General features: G+C 38.9%; 1 protein-coding gene across 2 annotated transcripts in view; it reads left to right on the forward strand.

Annotated features, from left to right (window-relative positions):
* The window catches only part of RNF144B (ring finger protein 144B), a 179,023-nt gene that overhangs the window by 141,392 nt on the left and 18,195 nt on the right, over positions 1-19,436 (forward strand). For both annotated transcript variants that reach the window (XM_023512276.1, XM_003788377.3), the window contains exon 4: positions 8,431-8,491. In XM_023512276.1, coding sequence (XP_023368044.1) covers positions 8,431-8,491 — 61 coding nt within the window. The remainder of the gene's footprint in view (positions 1-8,430; positions 8,492-19,436) is intronic.

Here is a 19,436-nt window from a genome sequence, read left to right on the forward strand (position 1 = left end):
TTTTTCTTTTTTGAGACAGTCTCACTGTGTCACCCTCAGTAGAGTGCTGTGGTATCACAGCTCACAGAAACCTCAAACTCTTGGGCTTAAGGGATTCTCTTGCCTTAGCCTCCCAAGTATCTGGGACTACAGGCACCTGCCACAATGCCTGCCTATGTTTTTCTTGCAGTTGTCATTGCTGTTTAGTTGGCTCAGGCCGGGTTTGAACCTGCCAGCCTGGGTGTCTGTGGCCGGTGCCCTACCCACTGAGTTACAGGTGCTGTCCCAGTATAACAACTATTTACCTTGCATTTTTATCGTATTAGGTATTTTATTTAATTTAAAGATCATTGAAAAGGTATATAGGAGGATGTGTATAAGTTATATGCAAATACACTGCTTTATTTTATACCAGGGACTTGTGCATCTGAATATTTTGGTGTCTATGGGAGGTCTTGGAACCAGTCCCCCACAGATACCAATGGGACTGTTTTTTTGTGTAGGAAATAATAGAAAATGGTAATTTCCCCTTCAGTGTTATGGACGTTGTTAAAAACTAGTGACTCTGGGTGGTGCCTGTGGCTCAAAGGAGAAGGGCGTCAGCTCTGTATGCCAGAGGTGGCAGGTTCAAACCCAGCCCTGGCCAAAAACAGCAAAAACAAAACAAAACAAAACAAAACACCTAGTAACTCTGGAGGACTTATGGCTAGACGTGAACCCATGAGGAGCCAGGAAAAAAGTAAAACTTTCCTTCATTGCATCATCTGGTACTTGCAGCAGTGGCTCTGTGGAACTTTTCCAATGTATTGAATCTAGGAATCTTGTCCAACATGGAAATATGAAAGACAGGACACAGATTGTTTATTCTGATAGCATTATTTCAGACAAAGCTCTGTTTAAAAAGGTGATGTCTAGTTTAAGCAGTTCCCCTATGGTGTTATGGAACTAGCCTATTGTCACTTCTGGGAGGGCCTGAACCACGCTTCTGGGCCACGTACAATTTCAGCGGTGAGTGAATAATCCTTTCTGAGTAGTACCTGCCATTCCACAGCCTGGGAAATCTAATTTCCTCCAACTGCCACTAATACTCCTTCCAAGTCCCAGGCTATGGAAATGGCCAACCTGCCAGTGTCTGCTAGTGTCACAGCACACATCAGAGGAAGGGTGGGTGCAGCTGCCAAGAATGGGGGCTCCAGAATTTCCATAGGAAGGAATTTTTGTGCCACTCTGGAGGGCTGTGCTAGAGGGAAGGAGGAATGGGATAGAGTACAAAGGAATTTGAAGCTATGTTCGCAAAATGAATAGTTTTTACTTAGATTGCTTATTTACTTAGGGTGGCTTTGAGAAAGGCTACTAAGAGTCACAGGATCCAAGGGTTCTCCCCAGGTCTCCTTCAGCACCACCTCCACTTGCTTTCTCTTCTCTTAGCATTCATCCTTCCCATTATCACAGTAGGTAGCTGGGGCAGATGAAGAATCGGGATGTCCTGGCAAGAGGCCATATTCTGGTTACTGTGGTTTAAGGATCTGAATGGGGAGGGATTGAATATGTCTGTAATAACCTTTAGCTGCAATATGTGCTGGCTGGAGAAAAGTAAGCCTTTCAGGTGGTAAGAGATAAAGGACTCCACCAAGCCAGAGTTAATAGAGATTTTTGATGTTCTCAGCTGAATTTTGTTTATGGAAAGTCTTTTTTTTTTTTTTTTTTTTTTTTTTGAGACAGAGCCTCAAGCTGTCCCCCTGGGTAGAGTGCCATGGCATTACAGCTCACAGCAACCTCCAACTCCTGGGCTCAAGCGAGTCTCCTGCCTCTGCCTCCCAAGTAGCTGGGACCACAGGCGCCCGCCACAACGCCCGGCTATTTTTTGGTTGCAGCCGTCATTGTTGTTTGGCGGGTCCGGGCTGGGGATTCGAACCCGCCACATTAGGTGTACGTGGCTGGCGCCTTAGCCGGTTGAGCTATAGGCGCCGAGCCTATGGAAAGTCTTTAAAAGTGTTTTAGAATGTATTTAAAACTGCATGTAAGTGGAGAAAAAGAATTCTGAGATTCTTCTTTAACTAAATATAGGGAAGCTAAGCAGCGGTGGGTTGAGTGTGTCACGTGGACGTGCACGTGTCCATTTCCCCATGGGATGAGTTGAGGGAGGACAAACCAGGGCATGATGTGGGAAGATGATCTGGGTTTCATAGTGTATGGAGACGTCTGCAGAACATGGGAAAAATAGCAGCCAAAGCCATCCTCAGCAGCAAACTGTGAAGACCATCTCTAGCCCTGGAATTCTACTTCTCCCCCACCTTTCCCTCTCCCAGGGGCCCTCTCTTCTGCCTTTCAGGTGTTGATGCCCTCTTGATTTTTTTCCAATCAGGATTTGTTATCTAGAATTTAGGTAAGACTTGAGTTTGTGAGTTTTACTTAGGTGAATGGAGTGAATGTGCCTTTTTTGATTTTTTTGGGGACAGAGTTTCACTTAACCCTCAGTGGAGTGCTGTGAAGTCACAGCTCATAGCAACCTCCAACTCCTGGGCTTAGGTGATTCTCTTGCCTCAGCCTCCCAAGTAGCTGGGACTACAGGTGCCTGCCACAACACCCAGCTGTTTTTTTGTTGCAGTTAGGCCGGAGCTGGGTTTGAACCCATTACCCTCAGTATATGGGGCCAGTGCCCTACTCACTGAGCCACAGGCGCTGCCCCTTTTTTGTTCTCTGTTAGGAGGAGCAGTTCTGGGTTGAAATAAAAAACATTCTTAGTTTCTGTATTAGTGTGATTGGACATTGATCTCTAAGCCAAGTATTATTTCTCCTGCTTTTACATCCAGTAGTCATAACACCCCACAAAATTGCCAAAACCTTGGCGGGTTATGATAATCTAGTAGTGGTCAGTTCTATCTCCAGATGGACTGATCTGCTTTTTATACGTTCAGCCTATTTCTTAATTTTTGAAAGTACCTGTAGCAGGAGCGTGATTTAAAGGGCCAAACATGAGTAAAGTCTGGGTGCTTCCTTCTTTGGACTGGCTTTTCAGATTCTGATGTGTATACCTCCCTGAAACTGATCCCTAACTTCTCTTTCAAGTGATTTGGTTAGTAATAGATTAGAACCCACTGAATTAAAAAATCAGTCCATGCTGAGCTAAAGTTTGAGCATTAGTTTCCTAACCCAAATGCAGTATATATTGTATTTATTAGTATTTCTTATGGGAATACATACCACTCTCAGCATATATGCTTCTGTGGTGAGCAGGCTCCACTCTCTGCCCCTTCTTTTTCTTTAGTTTTTGTAGGGTTAGTATAAATGTAGGTGGTGATACTTGTTTATCTTTTTTTAGTTTTTGGTTATTTTATTTTATTTTATTCTATTTTATTTTTTGAGACAGCGTCTCACTCTGTTGTCCTAGGTAGAGTGCCATGCTGTCTTTTATAGCTCACAGCAATCTCAAACTCCTAGATTTAAGAGATCCTCTTGCCTCAGCCCCCCAAGTAGCTGAGACTACAGGTACCTGGTACAATGCTTGGCTAGTTTTTCTACCTTTAGTAGAGATGGGGTCTCACTCTTGCTCAGGCTGGTCTCAAACTCCTGAGCTCAAGCAGTCTACCTGACTTGGCTTCCCAGAGTGCTAGGATTACAGGTGTGAGCCACCGCATGCCGCTGGCCGGTGATGCTTGTATAAATGTATACAAGTGTTATGGTTAACACCGCTAATCAAGGGTGTGCATCTCTTTTTGTTTCTTCTCCATTATGGATATTAGAGACATCCAGTTAAGTATTCTGTCTGGTGGTTACCCCACTGCTGCATGTGTAGTGGTTACCACACTGCTACACTAGGTGGACTCTGATTTTCCTAATTATGCTGTGCTGTAGGTGGAAGGGAAAAGCAAGGACATTCAGCAGAACTGAGTATGGAATAAAGATCCTCAGGTTCATTTTCATCAGAAACAAAACCAAACAAAATAGTGACTATCGGCCATTAGTAGCTTTTTATTGTTATTTTTCTTATATTATTGATCTTATTCTATTAAAATGAAACTGAATTTATAGTCTCTTTGAATTAAAGTTTTTTCTTTCTGGAAAGTTTCTCAAATGATGATGATAAGGAAAGGCAGTCTTTTGTGTTTAGATTGGAGGAGAGAGAAATTTCTGTTTAATGGACAAACTGGCATAAATTTCAGAAAAGAGGTATCAAAAAATAACTTTAAATCAAGTTAAAGACTTTTTAGTAGTGCTGAGGGAAGTGGTCTCAAGAGTTGAGAAGACACTTAGAGACCTTTGCTTCTGCTTGAATATGGATTTGGTTAGTAATAGATTAGAACCCACTGAATTAAAAAATCAGTCCATGCTGAGCTAAATTAGAAAATGGAATAAACAAATAGGGGAAGAGGGACAGCTTTTCTTACTAGAATGTGAATCACCAAACACAGAATGAATCATGGAAAATAGAAAGTAATTATTAAGCACATTCTACAGTAATAATTATTTGGGGGAAGAATTATCAAGAGATGAAAAAACTAGTGGGCAAAGGTGTGATGAGAAACGGGACTTTGCATAGTCTCAAGGTATCTTCCTCCAAGATATTTATTGATCACAAAGGCTGGAGAAACCTGGTAGATGCTACCTTAACCAGGTTAAAAAGTTAACATCCCCAGTAATGAGACACATTATCCTTGTGCAGCTCCTGACGGCCCCTAGGTCATGTCTGTGACCTTGCCAAAACATAACCTGAATCTAATGAGAAAGCATTGGAAAAATTCAGTTGGGGAACACTGTACCAGTATGGGCTCTTCAAACACATCAAGGTCATGAAAGGTAAACTGAGGAGCTGGCACAGGTTGGAAGACCTAGAAAACACCAAAGTAAGATGCAAGATGATAGCCTGAACTGGATCTGGATAGACAAAAGGGCCTTAATGGGATAATTTGCAAAGTTTGAAAAAGGCCTGAAGATAATTTGATTGTATCAGTGCACGTTTCATTTTTTTCTGTACTGACTATGGTTATACAGGTGTTAGTTATCATTAGAGGAAGTTGGGGGAATGGCATTTAGAAAATCTCTATGCAAATTTGGCAACTTTATTTTTTAATATGTTCTGATGTGATTTAGAATGCCTTTTTTGGCAAAAAAAGAGGATAAATATATACCACAAGATTCCCCTTTGTATTCTTTTATTATTCTCTAGGACTGTTAGTCTAGCAAACCAATTTTGGAGTACTTGTGAGTATCCTCCAAAAATTGGTTGTAGCTCTTTTACATGCAACTTGACTGGGTCTTCCAATAATCATTGTAACACAATTATTTCAGTTTTATAATGGTAGAAACAGAGGCATCAAGCAATTGTGTGTTAATTCCAAATGCCAATAGAACCAGGAATTTAATACTTTAGATCATTTGTTATTCTTTTAACCAGGTCCAATTTTCTCTCATCATAAACTAAAAATGTATTTCAGAAAATTCACTCTAGTCTGCAAAATTCAACAGATAACAGGTGGAGTAGATCTTTGGGGGATTTGCTATGTATTTGTTGCTTTCAGAATAATTTAAGTTCCTTGAGTGTAGCTTCTATGTGCCCTTCCTAATTGTATGCCTCAGGCTTTCAACCCTTTCCTTACTGGTGGTCATTGTCTACAAGTATGTGAAGAAGATGCAAGCCTAAATGCTGGGGGCTGGGGAAGAGAATGGTGTGTTCTGGAGATGATTTTTATTCCAAAGGATCAAATAGAAATGAGAAGTGATGGAATTAACTTTTTGTGATCACAAATTTCAATAGAAAAATTGATTTACCTTATAAAGTCTTAATTCCATGTAGACATTTGATTTGTAATAAATAGGATATCCAAAGTAGAGTGAAAGATAAAAAATGAGAGACCCTATCTTCCCTGCTGATGGTAATGTATACTGTAATGAAATGTATCTTTTTAATTTAAAGTTAAACATCCATGTCTCCTGTTGTTAACTTTTTGTTACTGCATTAATTTCTGCTATTTTCTTATTAGCATTTCATCTATGTCTAAAACATTTTCTGTTTTCCTTGTCTTCCATACACTGAATTTGACACAGCTGTTATATGTTACTTGTCATCAAAACATCAAAATTGTTAGGGGCTAACTTTGATGGATTTAAAGAAATTCTTCATCAGCCTACAAACTATTTTAGAAGGTGGTGAGTGTGATACATAGAATCAAAGACCTTAAAGAGCTTTTGGAAAGGTGGTTAAAATAGATTCATCATATCCACTGTGGTCTCTTGGGCCCGGATGATATGACCTTGAAGTAGCATTGGGTTATTTCTTTCACCCACAGTGTGTCAGTGACAAAGTCAGGGATTCAACCCTGGTTCCTCAAATTTTCCCATCAGTTAATTTATCTATCTATACCTTATATCTCCAATCCCAAATTTTGTTTGAGACACATTTATCTTTCATGAAAGATGTCTGGGTAGTGTTATAACAGATGAACAAAGCTAGGCTTTCAGTATAATAAATAAAGTATTGTTATATATACAAGATGAAATTGTCCATAATATTTTTTTTTTGTACAAGGATTGCTAAGGAGCTTTGATTATACCTGATGAAAAGGCAACACATTTTCTCTGCAACTGGAGAAAGGAGATTTGGAGAAAAATGTGCTTATAATTAAGTTTATGTTTAACCATTCTTTGCTCGGAATGAAGAAGACTAAACTTGCTTTTTTTGTGGTCTTTCACACATTTTAGCTAACTTAGTTTGATCCATTTGCAAAATAAATAAATGAAATTATTTTTGTAAGGCAGAGGATTAGATTTTGAATGCATTTTAAATGTATTTTATTTGTTATTTAATTTTAACTGCATCATTTTCTAACTCCAGTTTTCTCAAGCAGATTTCCTTTTGTTAGTTGTAAGAACTCCTGTCAAGATATAGCTTATACCAAAAAATTAATAGTTTAAAGTTGAAATCAACAAGGCTAAGGCTATGTCCTCTATTACCTTTTGAAAATCTGAAGGCTAACATTAAATCCTTTGATTTTTCTCAGTTATAAATCTTTTTTTTTTTTTTTTTTTTTGAGACGGAGCCTCAAGCTATCCCCCTGGGTAGAGTGCCATGGCATCACGCTCACAGCAACCTCCAACTCCTGGGCTCAAGCGAGTCTCCTGCCTCAGCCTTCCAAGTAGCTGGGACCACAGGTGCCCGCCACAATGCCCAGCCATTTTTTGGTTGCAGCCATCATTGTTGTTTGGCAGGCCCGGGCTGCGAACCCGCCACCTTAGGTGTATGTGGCTGGCGCCTTAGCCTCTTGAGCCACAGGCGCCGAGCCAGTTATAAATCTTTTAAGCAATGTCAGTATACTTATGTCCTGTGACATCTGTAGAATCAATATTTTTTTTTTTAGAGACAGAGTCTCACTTTGTTGCCCTCGGTAGAGAGCTGTGGCATCACAGCTCACAGCAACCTCCAACTCCTGGGCTCAGGCTTCTCTTGCTTCAGCCTCCCAAGTAGCTGGGACTGCAGGCTCCTGCCACAACGCCTGGCTATTTTTTTGTTGCATTTTGGCTGGGACTGGGTTTGAACCCGCCACCCTACCCACTGAGCCACAGGCACCACCTGGAATCAATATTTTTTAAATGCCAATTTAAGGGCAGTTAATTTTTCCTGCATCACCTTTGAAATGTAATTTTAAAATGATTAATCTGAAATGTCAGTTAGATATGAATCATTACTGTGTACTAGTAAACCTTTGATTCATATTGCCATTTGAAATGGAAATGGTAGTCTAGCCACAAGAAATATCTTAGACATTCTTTTTTTACCAGGATCTGCATATTAATATGTGATAACTGAGAGCTCTATAAAGTGGTTTTTGTCAGAAGCAATTATTTTCATATTTTTAAAAGTTACTATTTCCTAGGTGACAAATGAAGTTTTCATAATCAAACTTTTCATATGAAAAGTTTCATAATTTCATAATTCTTTTTTTTTTTTTTTTTGTAGTTTTTGGCCAGAGCCAGGTTTGAACCCACCACTTTGGTGTATGGGGCCAGTGCCCTACTCCTTGAGCCACAGGCACCACCCTAATTTCATAATTCTATCACCTTAGTTTTTAAGGGTTCCAAGGCTAGAATTATAATCTTAAAAAAATTCTTGAATGTGGAGTGAATAGGAGCATCTGTCCTAGATGACAAAGAATAATTTGGAAGTCTAACTAATAAAATTTGGTTGTCTAGTCTTAGTCACTGATCGAAGAATGGAAGGTGATTGATGAGTTTGTGAGTGGTGCCTTGAACAGTGATTCCTAGCCATGGGAGAGGAATGGGGATGATTGGAAAGTTGCTGCATATGCCACTGCATGAACAGTGTAGAGAAAGAGAAGTTTGCAAACAATGGGCACAGGGAGAATGTAAGTAAAACCAGGAAGGGAGATCTTAAAAGCCGTAACTTAGGGGCCCATAACAGCTGGAATCTCATCTTTCTAAAATCTCTGGTTTCAGATTGCCTGTTTGGTACCTGTGGATCAGTTTCAGCTCTATCAGCGGTTAAAATTTGAACGAGGTATGTACTGTTTTTATCTTTCTTTTTTTTTTTAATCCTGATGGTAAATGTGGTTTTTCATGTGTCGTCTCTACACTAACCTGCGTGGGAGATTAAGGCAGCTGTGTGTTGTCAGCAAAGCTGTGTGGGTACTCTGAAAGGAGAAAACTGTAATTGCAACATAAAATTTTAATTCTTTCGGCCACAGCCAGAAAAAAAAATGTAGACTTGCAGGAAATGGAACTTTCCTTATGTTGTTTGTTTTGTATTTTTAATTTGGCTTATGTGAGAATGGTTTTGCAAAAGTTGGATGATTTTATAATAATAGCAATGCAAAAGAATGCGACCTCAAAATGGGTTTTACTACCAATTTTTCCACTCTCAAAGATCATTTTGAAACATTAATGCTCAGTTTTACTGTTCCTTATACTATTCACTCTTTGTTTTCTGATAACTACTTTGGTAAGTCTGGTGACAGCTGAGAGAGTTTGGATCTGTTTCATTCTAATGTGATTTTCAATGAATTAGACTAATGGTCTTTCTCACTTTGGGGTAATTTATATAGTTTTTCTATTTATGTTGCCAATTTTGTCAATTATATTTTTTATTCCTTTTAGCTTTTGACAGGTGCTTTTTAGGATCCCCTTCCCACTTGCCACATGCCAATATATCCTTGATTTTTAGTATCTGAGAAGTCTGTTTTTAGTTTCTGAGAAGTAGGAAAAAAATTGTTTTCCCCAGAACAAATAGGATTGGTGTAGTCTTATTGAGTATGTAAAAACTCTAATGAAGCATGGGTGTAAAGTTTTCTGATTGCTAATACTTAATTGGTTTAATAGAGCCTAGAGGTGAAGGTAGGGGGGAAATAATCATTTATCTATTATATGCCGGTAAATTTGATAAGCACAATTGCCTTTATCTCGTAGAATTTTTATAACTACCCCAATAGATAGTTCTATGGAAAAAAAGAAAAAAGGAAGAAAACCATGCATACCCTCAGTGAATCCCCAACAATTAAAAACAAACAAACAAACAAACAAACAAACAAAAGAAAACCATGTGGAACCTGAAGAGGGGTAGGGTAGGAATACTTACTGGGGATTTACAGGACAGCCATCACTACCTTAGACCAAGTTCTGGCTCGGTCTTAAAGGCTGCCAAAAGCATTCATCTCTCATGGGTGGATCCCTTAACTAACTCGTAAGGCTGACATATGAAGTTGAATTTACAAAAAAAAGCCTTTGAACCATCTTTTAAGTGGACTAGATTGTTCGAATTTCAAATGGCAAGGACATTTTTTGCCCTATAGAAAGATCTAGGCAGGAAGTCATGAAATAGAATGTTGTTAAAAATGGAATCAGAACCAGAGGAGTGTGATGAATTCACTTGTAATGAATGAAGATGTAGTCTGATGCATCTGTCCTGTGTGGATTCTGAGGTAACGGGGGAAATTAACCATGGGGGTAGTTTACAGTGGCCCTCCCTCGTGTATTCACATGGGCTGATTATGTTAATACCAGATACTTATTGGATGTGATAGCTTAAGAGGATGGGGGCATCGAACATCTTTGGTAAGATGCTCTGACATTGTTCCCCTGTGTGCCAGTATCCTGCATTATAAAACTCAATTCCAAATGGAATGTGGACATTCCCAGTATTTGCCCTGTGAATGAGTGGCTGGTAGCAAATGCCGTGATCTGTTGGCTTTTACTTGGAGAAAATCAAGTTAGATTGGATTTTCAGGCTGCTTCTTTGATTATGAAATATGGCCTGTCAGTGTTGTCTGTCCTACTTAGAGACTGGGGCCAAGTCTGTCGGTGGTATTCCCTTGCTCCACCTGTATGTTTCTTTTCCCACCACCACCACCTTTCCTCCCCGACCACCCCTGCTGCCCCATCTGTCAGTAGCAGACCTTATTCCTAATTGCTTACATTTTGGGGACTGTTCTAATATTAATAGTACCAGCAATTAAAACTTTCTCTGATTTACACTGAGGAGTATGAAGTTTGGCTTATGTAAAAAATAGTAGCTAAGAGCCTTAGTGCAATTGCAGGCTCCACCGCTTACCAGCTGTGTGACTATGGGCAAGGACCTTAAAATTTCTGGCTCGGCGCCTATAGCTCAACCGGCTAAGGCGCCAGCCTAGTACACCTAAGGTGGTGGGTTTGAATCCCCAGCCCGGACCCGCCAAACAACAATGACGGCTGCAACCAAAAAATAGCCGGGCGTTGTGGCAGGCGCCTGTGGTCCCAGCTACTTGGGAGGCAGAGGCAGGAGACTCGCTTGAGCCCAGGAGTTGGAGGTTGCTGTGAGCTGTAATGCCATGGCACTCTACCCAGGGGGACAGCTTGAGGCTCTGTCTCAAAAAAAAAAAAAAAATTCTGCCCTTCTATTTCCTATCTGTAAAATGGGGTTGATAATTGTCCCTATACCATAGGGTTGGGATGAGTAGTATGTGAATTAATACTTGCAATGCACTTCCTGTGGATGAGTGTTTCCTATCTCAGCGTGCAAACCTTTAACAGTTGTTTGGTAATAAAAATACCAATAGCATACAAGTAGCACCATTATATTAAAGTTCACTTCATGTTCTTCTTATACATGCTTTTTTCCAGATGAGGTAATCATGCCATTGTTCAGAAAATATCCTCATATGGAATAAAATATTTTTTATTTTGTTGGTCTTGTTGTGAATAGGATTAGAACACTTGACGTTAATAGGCAACATCCTCCTTACAGTAGGAATAGCCTGGCTGTGGGTGAGACATATGTGGACAGCCACTGGCCAAGATTCTCACTTTTTCCCCAGGTGGTGTTTGGCCTTTTATGTTTTCTATAGTATTCAGTGTTGTTTGTGATTGGCTTATTTCTTCCTAGGGGTGATAATATATTCATTCTGGCTACAGTTTCAAGTTGGGCAGGCCTCAGAGCTAGTCCATCTCTTTTAGGAAGTATTGTATATCTCTACTTTGTTCCATTATAAGTTGATCAAGTAGTTTTATTAATACATGGAATTTTTTTCATGAATTCTGGCCAGATGTCCCACTGTGAATCCCATGCATTGGCCATTCATTTTATTATTCTTATTTCACAGATGAAGAAACTGAAAATTAGACAGATTGAAACTTGCCTAGGATCACACAGAATGTCTTAAGCTTCCTCATCTGTATATATGTTTTAAAATTCTATAATTTTTTATTGCAGTTCAAAACACAGGGTGGCCAAAAAGTTCCTGTTAACAACTATTTAAATTGCATGAGAACTTTATGGCTACTCTGTCTATAAAATTAGTCATTTTGAGCATTTGAGTACTACTCGGTGACATTAATTACATTCATATAGTTGTGCAATCATCACCACTGTCTGCTTTAAAATTCCTTCTCTACCCCAAACAGGTTAATTATTATTAAGCAATAATTCCCCACTCCTCTTCAGCCCCTAGAAACTGCTAACGTCCTTCCTTTCTGTCTCTGTTGTTTGCTGTTGTAGATATTTGATATAAGTGGAATCAGGCAGTATCTGCCCTTTTTTGTTTGTCTAATTTTACTTAATGTGACATTTTAAGGTCCTATTCTTGTGGTAGGAAATATCAGAATTTCATTCCTTTTTAAGGCTATGTAATATCCCGTTGTATGGTTATACCCCATTTTGTTTATCCTTTCATCTGTTGGTGGGCGTTTTAATTGTTTCTGCCTTTTGGCTTTTATAAATAATGCTTTTATGAACATTGGGTTGTAAGTAGCTGTTCAAATCTTCTCTTTCAGTTCTTTTGGGTATGATAAGTCAGAGAGGAATTATTGGACCTTATGGTAATTTTATGTTTAGTTTTTGCTGAACTGCCAAAATGTAAAACCCTATAATTTAAATATAAATTTAATTAGAAATTTTACTATCATAAAGTATTATAGTATTATATGTTACTATATGACCTTTTGGTTCAGTCCCCACATTTTATAAAAAGAGATTCTGATGCCCAGAGATATTTCCATCTTAGGTGATCTTGGAAAATAATTTGTAATCATGTAATTCTTAATTATCGTCCCTTAGAAATAATTGTTACTGGCAAACAGACATTCCAATTAAAAGTAATTATAAGTAAATGAAGTGCTACCTGATGGAATTTGCTTGGTTAGGATAATCTTTATCCAAATTGTATGCTTTATTTTTGCATAAAAGATTTCCTGTCTTCCTCATACTCCAGACATTTATCAGCAAGGCAACTTTGAGGTCTGTGTTATAAAAATATATTTTACTTGGAACTCCTTATAAGATTTTGTGGTGTGCAGGTGCTTACCAATGGCAGGGGTCAGGGATTGACCCCATTGTGGTTTTGTTGTTGTGTATTTGTTTATGAGGAGCTCCAGTTTCACTATTTACGACTTTTGTTATTAGACCCTTACCCACCTGTCCGTGACACTTCACGTGTCAGCACTCTTGGATCAGCAGTTCTCGACACTTTGCTTAGAAGCAGTGACACGTTGAAGGGTTTTTTTCCCAGGAGAAGCTGGTATTCTTTTTTGTAAGTGTTTTTCAGAGTGTAGTTCGTAAGCAGTTTATTTGTGTTTGGTGAAGAACAAGGTATGTATGAATGAAAATAAAGACTATCTGATAAGTCTGTAAATCCCTTTATGTCAAGCAATGACTTTTTTCTCCTGATACAGATGCAAATATGGTGAAGAGGTGATATAATTTGTCAGTAGTTGAGTTAGAGGAAGAACGGATAGTGTCAGATTTTGAAGGAAATGATGAGGATGTTTTTACTCATTTGGGGAGTGAATGAGAATTCAAAGAGGTGGAAAGTGGAATTATTTGTTCTGAGGAAGACAGTGGAGAGGAAGAAGAAGATGATGGAGAAGAAATATAAAATATGGAGCCCAGGAGAAGGAAGACCACACCTCGTTGTAAAAATACAGTAGCCTGTGGTTCAGCTGACAACACCATTAGGAAAGATACGGAACTCACAGCCGATAAAGGCTCAGGGGAGACAATAATCAACTGACATTAGGAGGACTCAGCCGGGAGTGCAGTCAGGAATGAAGAACCTGAAACTCTATTGGATGCGTTCCAGCTATTTATTGATAATGAAAGTGGATGTAATCATCAAGTTTACAAACTAGAAACTACATCTAGTCAAAGAGTTATGTAAGCATGTGTTCACTCAAAATTCTGGTGATTTTGTAAAAAAAAAGAAAAGAAAAATATTAGAGTAATTGAAATTCTTCTAAATTGTGGTGTGTACTGGCAAAATGAAGACAATATATGAGGTCTTTTCAAGTCAGGAGAATTTTCCAGTTTACTGTGCTATGATTTTAGAACACAGATGCGACTCCTACTGAGATGTCTATGTTTAGATGATGCTGCAGCACCAAAACTTGCAGACAGCATGGTCAGTTTGCTCCAGTTTGAGAGCTTTGGAATATGGTTGTTAGTAAGCTCTCACTTTACTACAGTCCTCACAAGCCTCTCACTGTCAGTGAGGAATTGGTGTCTTTTCGTGGGCATTGTCCATTCAGACTTTACTTACTGACTACACCTGGGAAGTATGGAATTACAGTGAATCTTTTGTGTGATTCTTCAAAACTACCATTTTGTGGCAGAGCTTTATGCAGGGAAATCAGAGAAGCTTCTGAGAAATAACCGTAGTGGCTCTGAGATTATAAAAAGATTGGTATAGAACTGTCACTTGGATCAACTGGAAGAAATATTACCATGGACAGAAAGTTTACCTCTGTCTGCCTGGCTATTGACTTACTTCCTTCCAAAGAATATAACCAGTTGGTACTGTTCACTGTGATAAAAGGGATTTGCCTCTAGAACTCAGGTCATCATCAGTAAAAAATTCTCCACCTGGTATGTAGTAAGATTTGCCTTCTCTCCTAATGTGACATTAGTAAGTTATGTTCCCAAGACAGAAAAGGAAGTTACAGTACTTTTTACACAGAATGACAATATAAAAGTGATGAATAACAAGTCTGCTGTAATTCACTTTTATAATGCTTTTATTAAAGCAGGTGTTGATGCACTTGATAAGGGCGTGAGAATGTATTCCTATGGCAGAGGAACTCAGCATTGGCCCTGGGCAACTTTCTTCATTATCACTGACATTGCAGCATACAATTTGTATGTGATTTTTTAGGAAACAAAGAGCCACTGGTCGCAACTTTATTTGGAGAGAAGAAAATATATTTTGAAGATTTGGCATGACAAGTCTGTGAAGAAAACATAAGAAGACATGCCCAAAACGCACATCGTCTCCACAAAAAGTGTACAATGGCAATTAATCTTTGTGGACATGAGTGCAGTCCAGTGCAAGGCATGGTGACAAGAGGAATGGTCGATACTGAACCAAAAGGAAGAGTTACGAGTTTGAAAAGCTTACCAAAGAAAGGTCACTGCCACCTTTGTTCCTGTGGGAGAGACTAGAAATATATGAAAGCTTGCGGTGAATGCAACAAATGCATTTGTCCCAGCCACACTGCAAAAGAAGAAAATACAATAAAAAGAACATACAGAGAATATGCAGTCATGCATAAACAGAAGCAAATATAATGAAAAGAGCACACAGAGAATGTGATTAAAGTGTTGTTGGTACTTGTACAGTGAAATGTAAAACATATAGGTTTTTCATGAAATTATGATGCTGTTTATTTTAGGATCAGTGACTGATTCCCCCACAAATTGGTGTTCATTGAGTACCAAATTGGCATTGGTATGCAACTGCTATATACTCACTAAATGTTGTTAATGAGTTAAATGAAAGTAAATTTCATTGGCTAGGCTATGAGAATGAATTATAGAGATTGTTGTTGCTCTGGAAAAATATAGAATGAGAGTAGAGACAACCCTATTTCCTAGTTTCAAAAATTATCCTTGGTTTTGTCCAATTCTTTCTGCCACATTCTTTTCTCAGTCTTTAGTTTGTTATCCAGTATGTGAATTGTCTTCTACTTGATGTTACTTTACATATTTGCTTAGCTCGCCTTTTGTATCTTTGTCTTCATCTAAGTTTGGGGGAAAAATTATTTTCAATAGGATCACAAAGAAATAATCACCCTGCTGACATGAAGCAAGGAAGCTATTTGGCATTGGTTGGTTATTCTGTCCACTTTCCATCCTTCTGTGACTTTCCCCCTGGATATTACTGTATTTCTGGGTTTCCCTTTCCATGTCGGTCTTCTAATCACTGCTTTCCTTACTCCTAGTTCTAAAGAATGTGCCTGCTAATTAATGCTAGAATTTTGCTCATTTCTTAATTTCCAGAATTGACTTTTTCAAAATATTTTTTTTCTAAAAATTGGGTTAAGATGGTCCATCTCCACTTCTTAAACACTTTTCTGACTTTGCCACCATGATTTACTTTCAGTACCTTCAGGTTGCTTTTGTTTCTTGCTAAGTTGATATGTGTGTTCTTAGATATTTGTATTATCATATAGCAGGTAAGAACTCTTACAAATGGTCTAGCATTTTGTTTTCCTTCATAAAAAACTGAAGTGAAACAAAAGCTTGTTTTTCTGTTATCTGTTAATTCTGTCGCATTCACCCCTGTGTTCAGTATGTGCTTGTTTAGATACTGAGCATCTCCCCTCGGCGAGGTGTAGTTCCCCGTGCTTCCTGGCTGTGACTGCTTGGCTCTTTGAAAGCCCTTCTTTTCTCAGCGTCCTTTACCAACCTCCTTTCCTCTGTAGCTCCACATTCATGATATTACTCTCTGAGTTACATCTCACTCTTTTATTGGCCCTCGTGAAATGTTTCCACCCCAGCGTTTGTATGTGACCATAGAAATTCTATTTCAACAGAGCTCCCTATGTAGTTATTTGGGAGTTTCTTTTAGTGTTTTTTCCTCTTCTTAAGACTGTGTAATATTTAATGACCTTTTCATCTGCTCAGTTTTATTTCTTAACACCTTCCTTCTCTCATTAATGTACCAAAAACAGTTTGATTTATTTTAGCTTGTAATTAAATTAGCTTGGGTACATGGTGTTTCCCCACAATAATAAAAATTCATGTGATGTCTTTTTTGGCACAGCCTCACGGTGGTTGGGGATGGCAGAAACACCACCCTGTTTGTTGAGAGAATACATAACACAAAAAAGCAGACTCCACATATCTAATGTTGATGGTATAAGATTGGAAAACTGAGGGTCTTAGATTCAGTTTTTTCAAATTGAGAATAATCATTGGGACCTGACACGGTCCTTTGCTGTCATAGCAGATTTAATTTTCTACAATTTTTCTATTCGCCAATAATTGTCAGAATACAGGAGTAGAAACGAGTTTTAAATAGCATTTCCTGCCTTGCATAATTTACACGAACATGCAGAGGCTAAATATCAAATAGCTGCAGGGCTTTACTTCAGTAGTCAATTCCACTTTCCGTCAGTAAATTCCATTTGAGTCTTTGAATTTGTCTATCTCTGATGTAAGTTTGGCAGAGTTAATCTCTTCTAAATAATGTTCATATTGAAGTTTTGAGGGCACTGTTATTTGGGGGCTGACTTAAAGATCCGTGGTTTCTCATTTTCTAGATTTCTGAACGTTCCCCCATCTCAAAGCTGCATGATGCTTTCTGATGAGGGAGAAATTGGTTGAATGTGCATCAGTTCACTTTCTTCCAACTTTGGAATAGAAATTTGGAGGGAGGAGCAACTAAACTTTAAACTTTTTGGATAATTGCACATTCTGTATATATATGTATATGGAGTTTCCTAGGACAAATACCAGGAGGTGGAATTAAGTTCACAATAATAGTAATAAAAAGTGTTTTTTACAGATATCCTATGAATCCTGGGGGTGCTTAACTTCATTTCAGATTCCTCTGGAATCATTGCTGTGGAGGAGAGAACAAGGACGAAATGGCTCTTCTTCCTGTGATAGCAAATTTGACTACCACTTGCTGTCCATTAGTTTGTTCCTTTTGGGTTCTGGGCAGTCCTGTCAGGGCTGCCAAGGTCTGATGCCCTTCTGCATTGTTTTCTTTTCTGCTGACCTCGCCTCTGGGCTTCACTTGTTCATACTCTGTTACTTGAGAAATATAAAGCAAAACTGTGCTCTTAATGGCATACTGGAGTTATAATAATTTTTTAAAACAGCCTTTTACTTCTATGGATTTTTACTTATAGCTGTAGAAGCAGCTGGGCTGAAGGACATTCTGAAGGGTAGGTGCCATGCTGTGCTACGATACCTTCTCAGGGGAATCTGCCACACTTGAATGTCTGGGTCCTGGTTCCTCTGGGGGAAGAGCTTCTTCAGGAATGCTCTGTACAAATATCTCTCAGTGTTGTTACTTTTCTCTGGTAATAACTGAATGCAAGCTTGAACAATATAGGACCTTGACATATATAGTACCATTATCTTTTATTACCATAGGGACTTGATTTGCCAGTACTGTTTCATAGACTTCTGTTCATTTACTCAACAAGTGTGATCTTCCAGGCATTTTGCTAGGTGAGTGGTTGTCAGGATGGGGTGAATTTGTCTTTCAGAGGATGTTTGGTGATGTCTTAAGACATTTTTTGATTATCATGACTGGGAGGTGGGATGCTACTGTCATCCAGTGGGTAGAGGCCAAGGATGCTGATAAATACCTATGCACAGAACAGCCTCCATAACAAAGAATTACCTAGTCCAAATGCCAATAGTGCTGTTATTGACAAACCCTGTAATAGATAATGAGGATCCAGTGATACTCAAGACAAAATCCTGCTCTAAAAGATCCTGACACATATTTGAAATGAGCAAGGCTTATGAGTACCGTAGGAAGATCCTCTCAGGCAGAGTTAAAGGTAAGTACAAAGTCTCTGAGGCAGGAACAAGCCTGGTTTCTACTTGAGAAAGGAAGGAGGTCCATATGATGGCACTAAGTGTGCAGGGGGAGAGTCACAGGAAGTAATTTGAGGAGTATTGGTCAAGGGTCTGACCACATAGATTATGATGACGAGGCCTTAGTGTGATTAGATGTCCTTGGACAGTTTGTGTCATGGAGTGTTCTGGCATGACTTCCATTTTTAGAAGATTACCCTGGCTGCTATAGGAAGAGTGGATGGTAGTGGAACAAAGTGTCAAAGAGAGAGATTTATTAGGAGGTAAAGTTAGTGGTCTAATCCAAGATGATGCATTGGGTTATACATTAAAAATATAAACAAAAAAAAAAATATATATATATATATATATATATACACACACACTGAAAAGCACCAGACTTGGAGTATATTTTGGAGGTGGAACTATCAGGATTTCTAAGTAGAGGTGCATTTGGATATGAGTCTAGAAGTTAAGTAGAGAGGTCATGACCAGCAGTGTAAATTTTGGAGTAACCAACATAGAGGTGGATTTAAAACTATGACACTGAATGAGCTCATCTAAGAATAGAGTGTAGGTAAGAAAACAATCACAGGACTGGCCCCCAGGATAGTCCTGAGGGACTGTAGGTTTTAGAGGTAGGTCTGGCAAATGAGACTAACAAAGGGTGGTTGGTCATATTAATCCAGAAACTAGGTGAAGATAGTGTTTAAAAAGGAGAGTGTCAACTGGATCAGATCAGAATGTCTTCACTAGGTGAAGATAGTGTTTAAAAAGGAGAGTGTCAACTGGATCAGATACTATGGAGTGATTAGGAGAGGGGTAAGAACTGAGAGTTGGAAACAGAGAGATTTCTAGTGACCTTGACAAATGGAGTTTTAGTGAAGTGATGGGGAGTGCCAGCTTAGAGATGGTTCAGAGTATTATGACAAGAATAGCTCTCTCAAGTTTTTTTTTTTTTAAAGGAACTTATGATCCTGTAAAAAGGGATGATACTGGAGAGGGAGGGGAGATAACTGCAGAAGCCAAATCCTTGAGAATGTGAGCAGGTTAGATTTCAGTGCCAGATGGAGAGACTGGACTTACTAAGGTCCGGTTCAGCTCATCCTGTCAGAGAGAAGGTGGAGAGGATACTGGACTAGTAGATGCATAGGTTCTCTTCTAGACT

Source organism: Otolemur garnettii, unplaced genomic scaffold, assembly GCF_000181295.1.
Source record: "Otolemur garnettii isolate 467f Iridium unplaced genomic scaffold, OtoGar3 scaffold00026, whole genome shotgun sequence".
Lineage (NCBI taxonomy): Eukaryota > Metazoa > Chordata > Mammalia > Primates > Galagidae > Otolemur > Otolemur garnettii.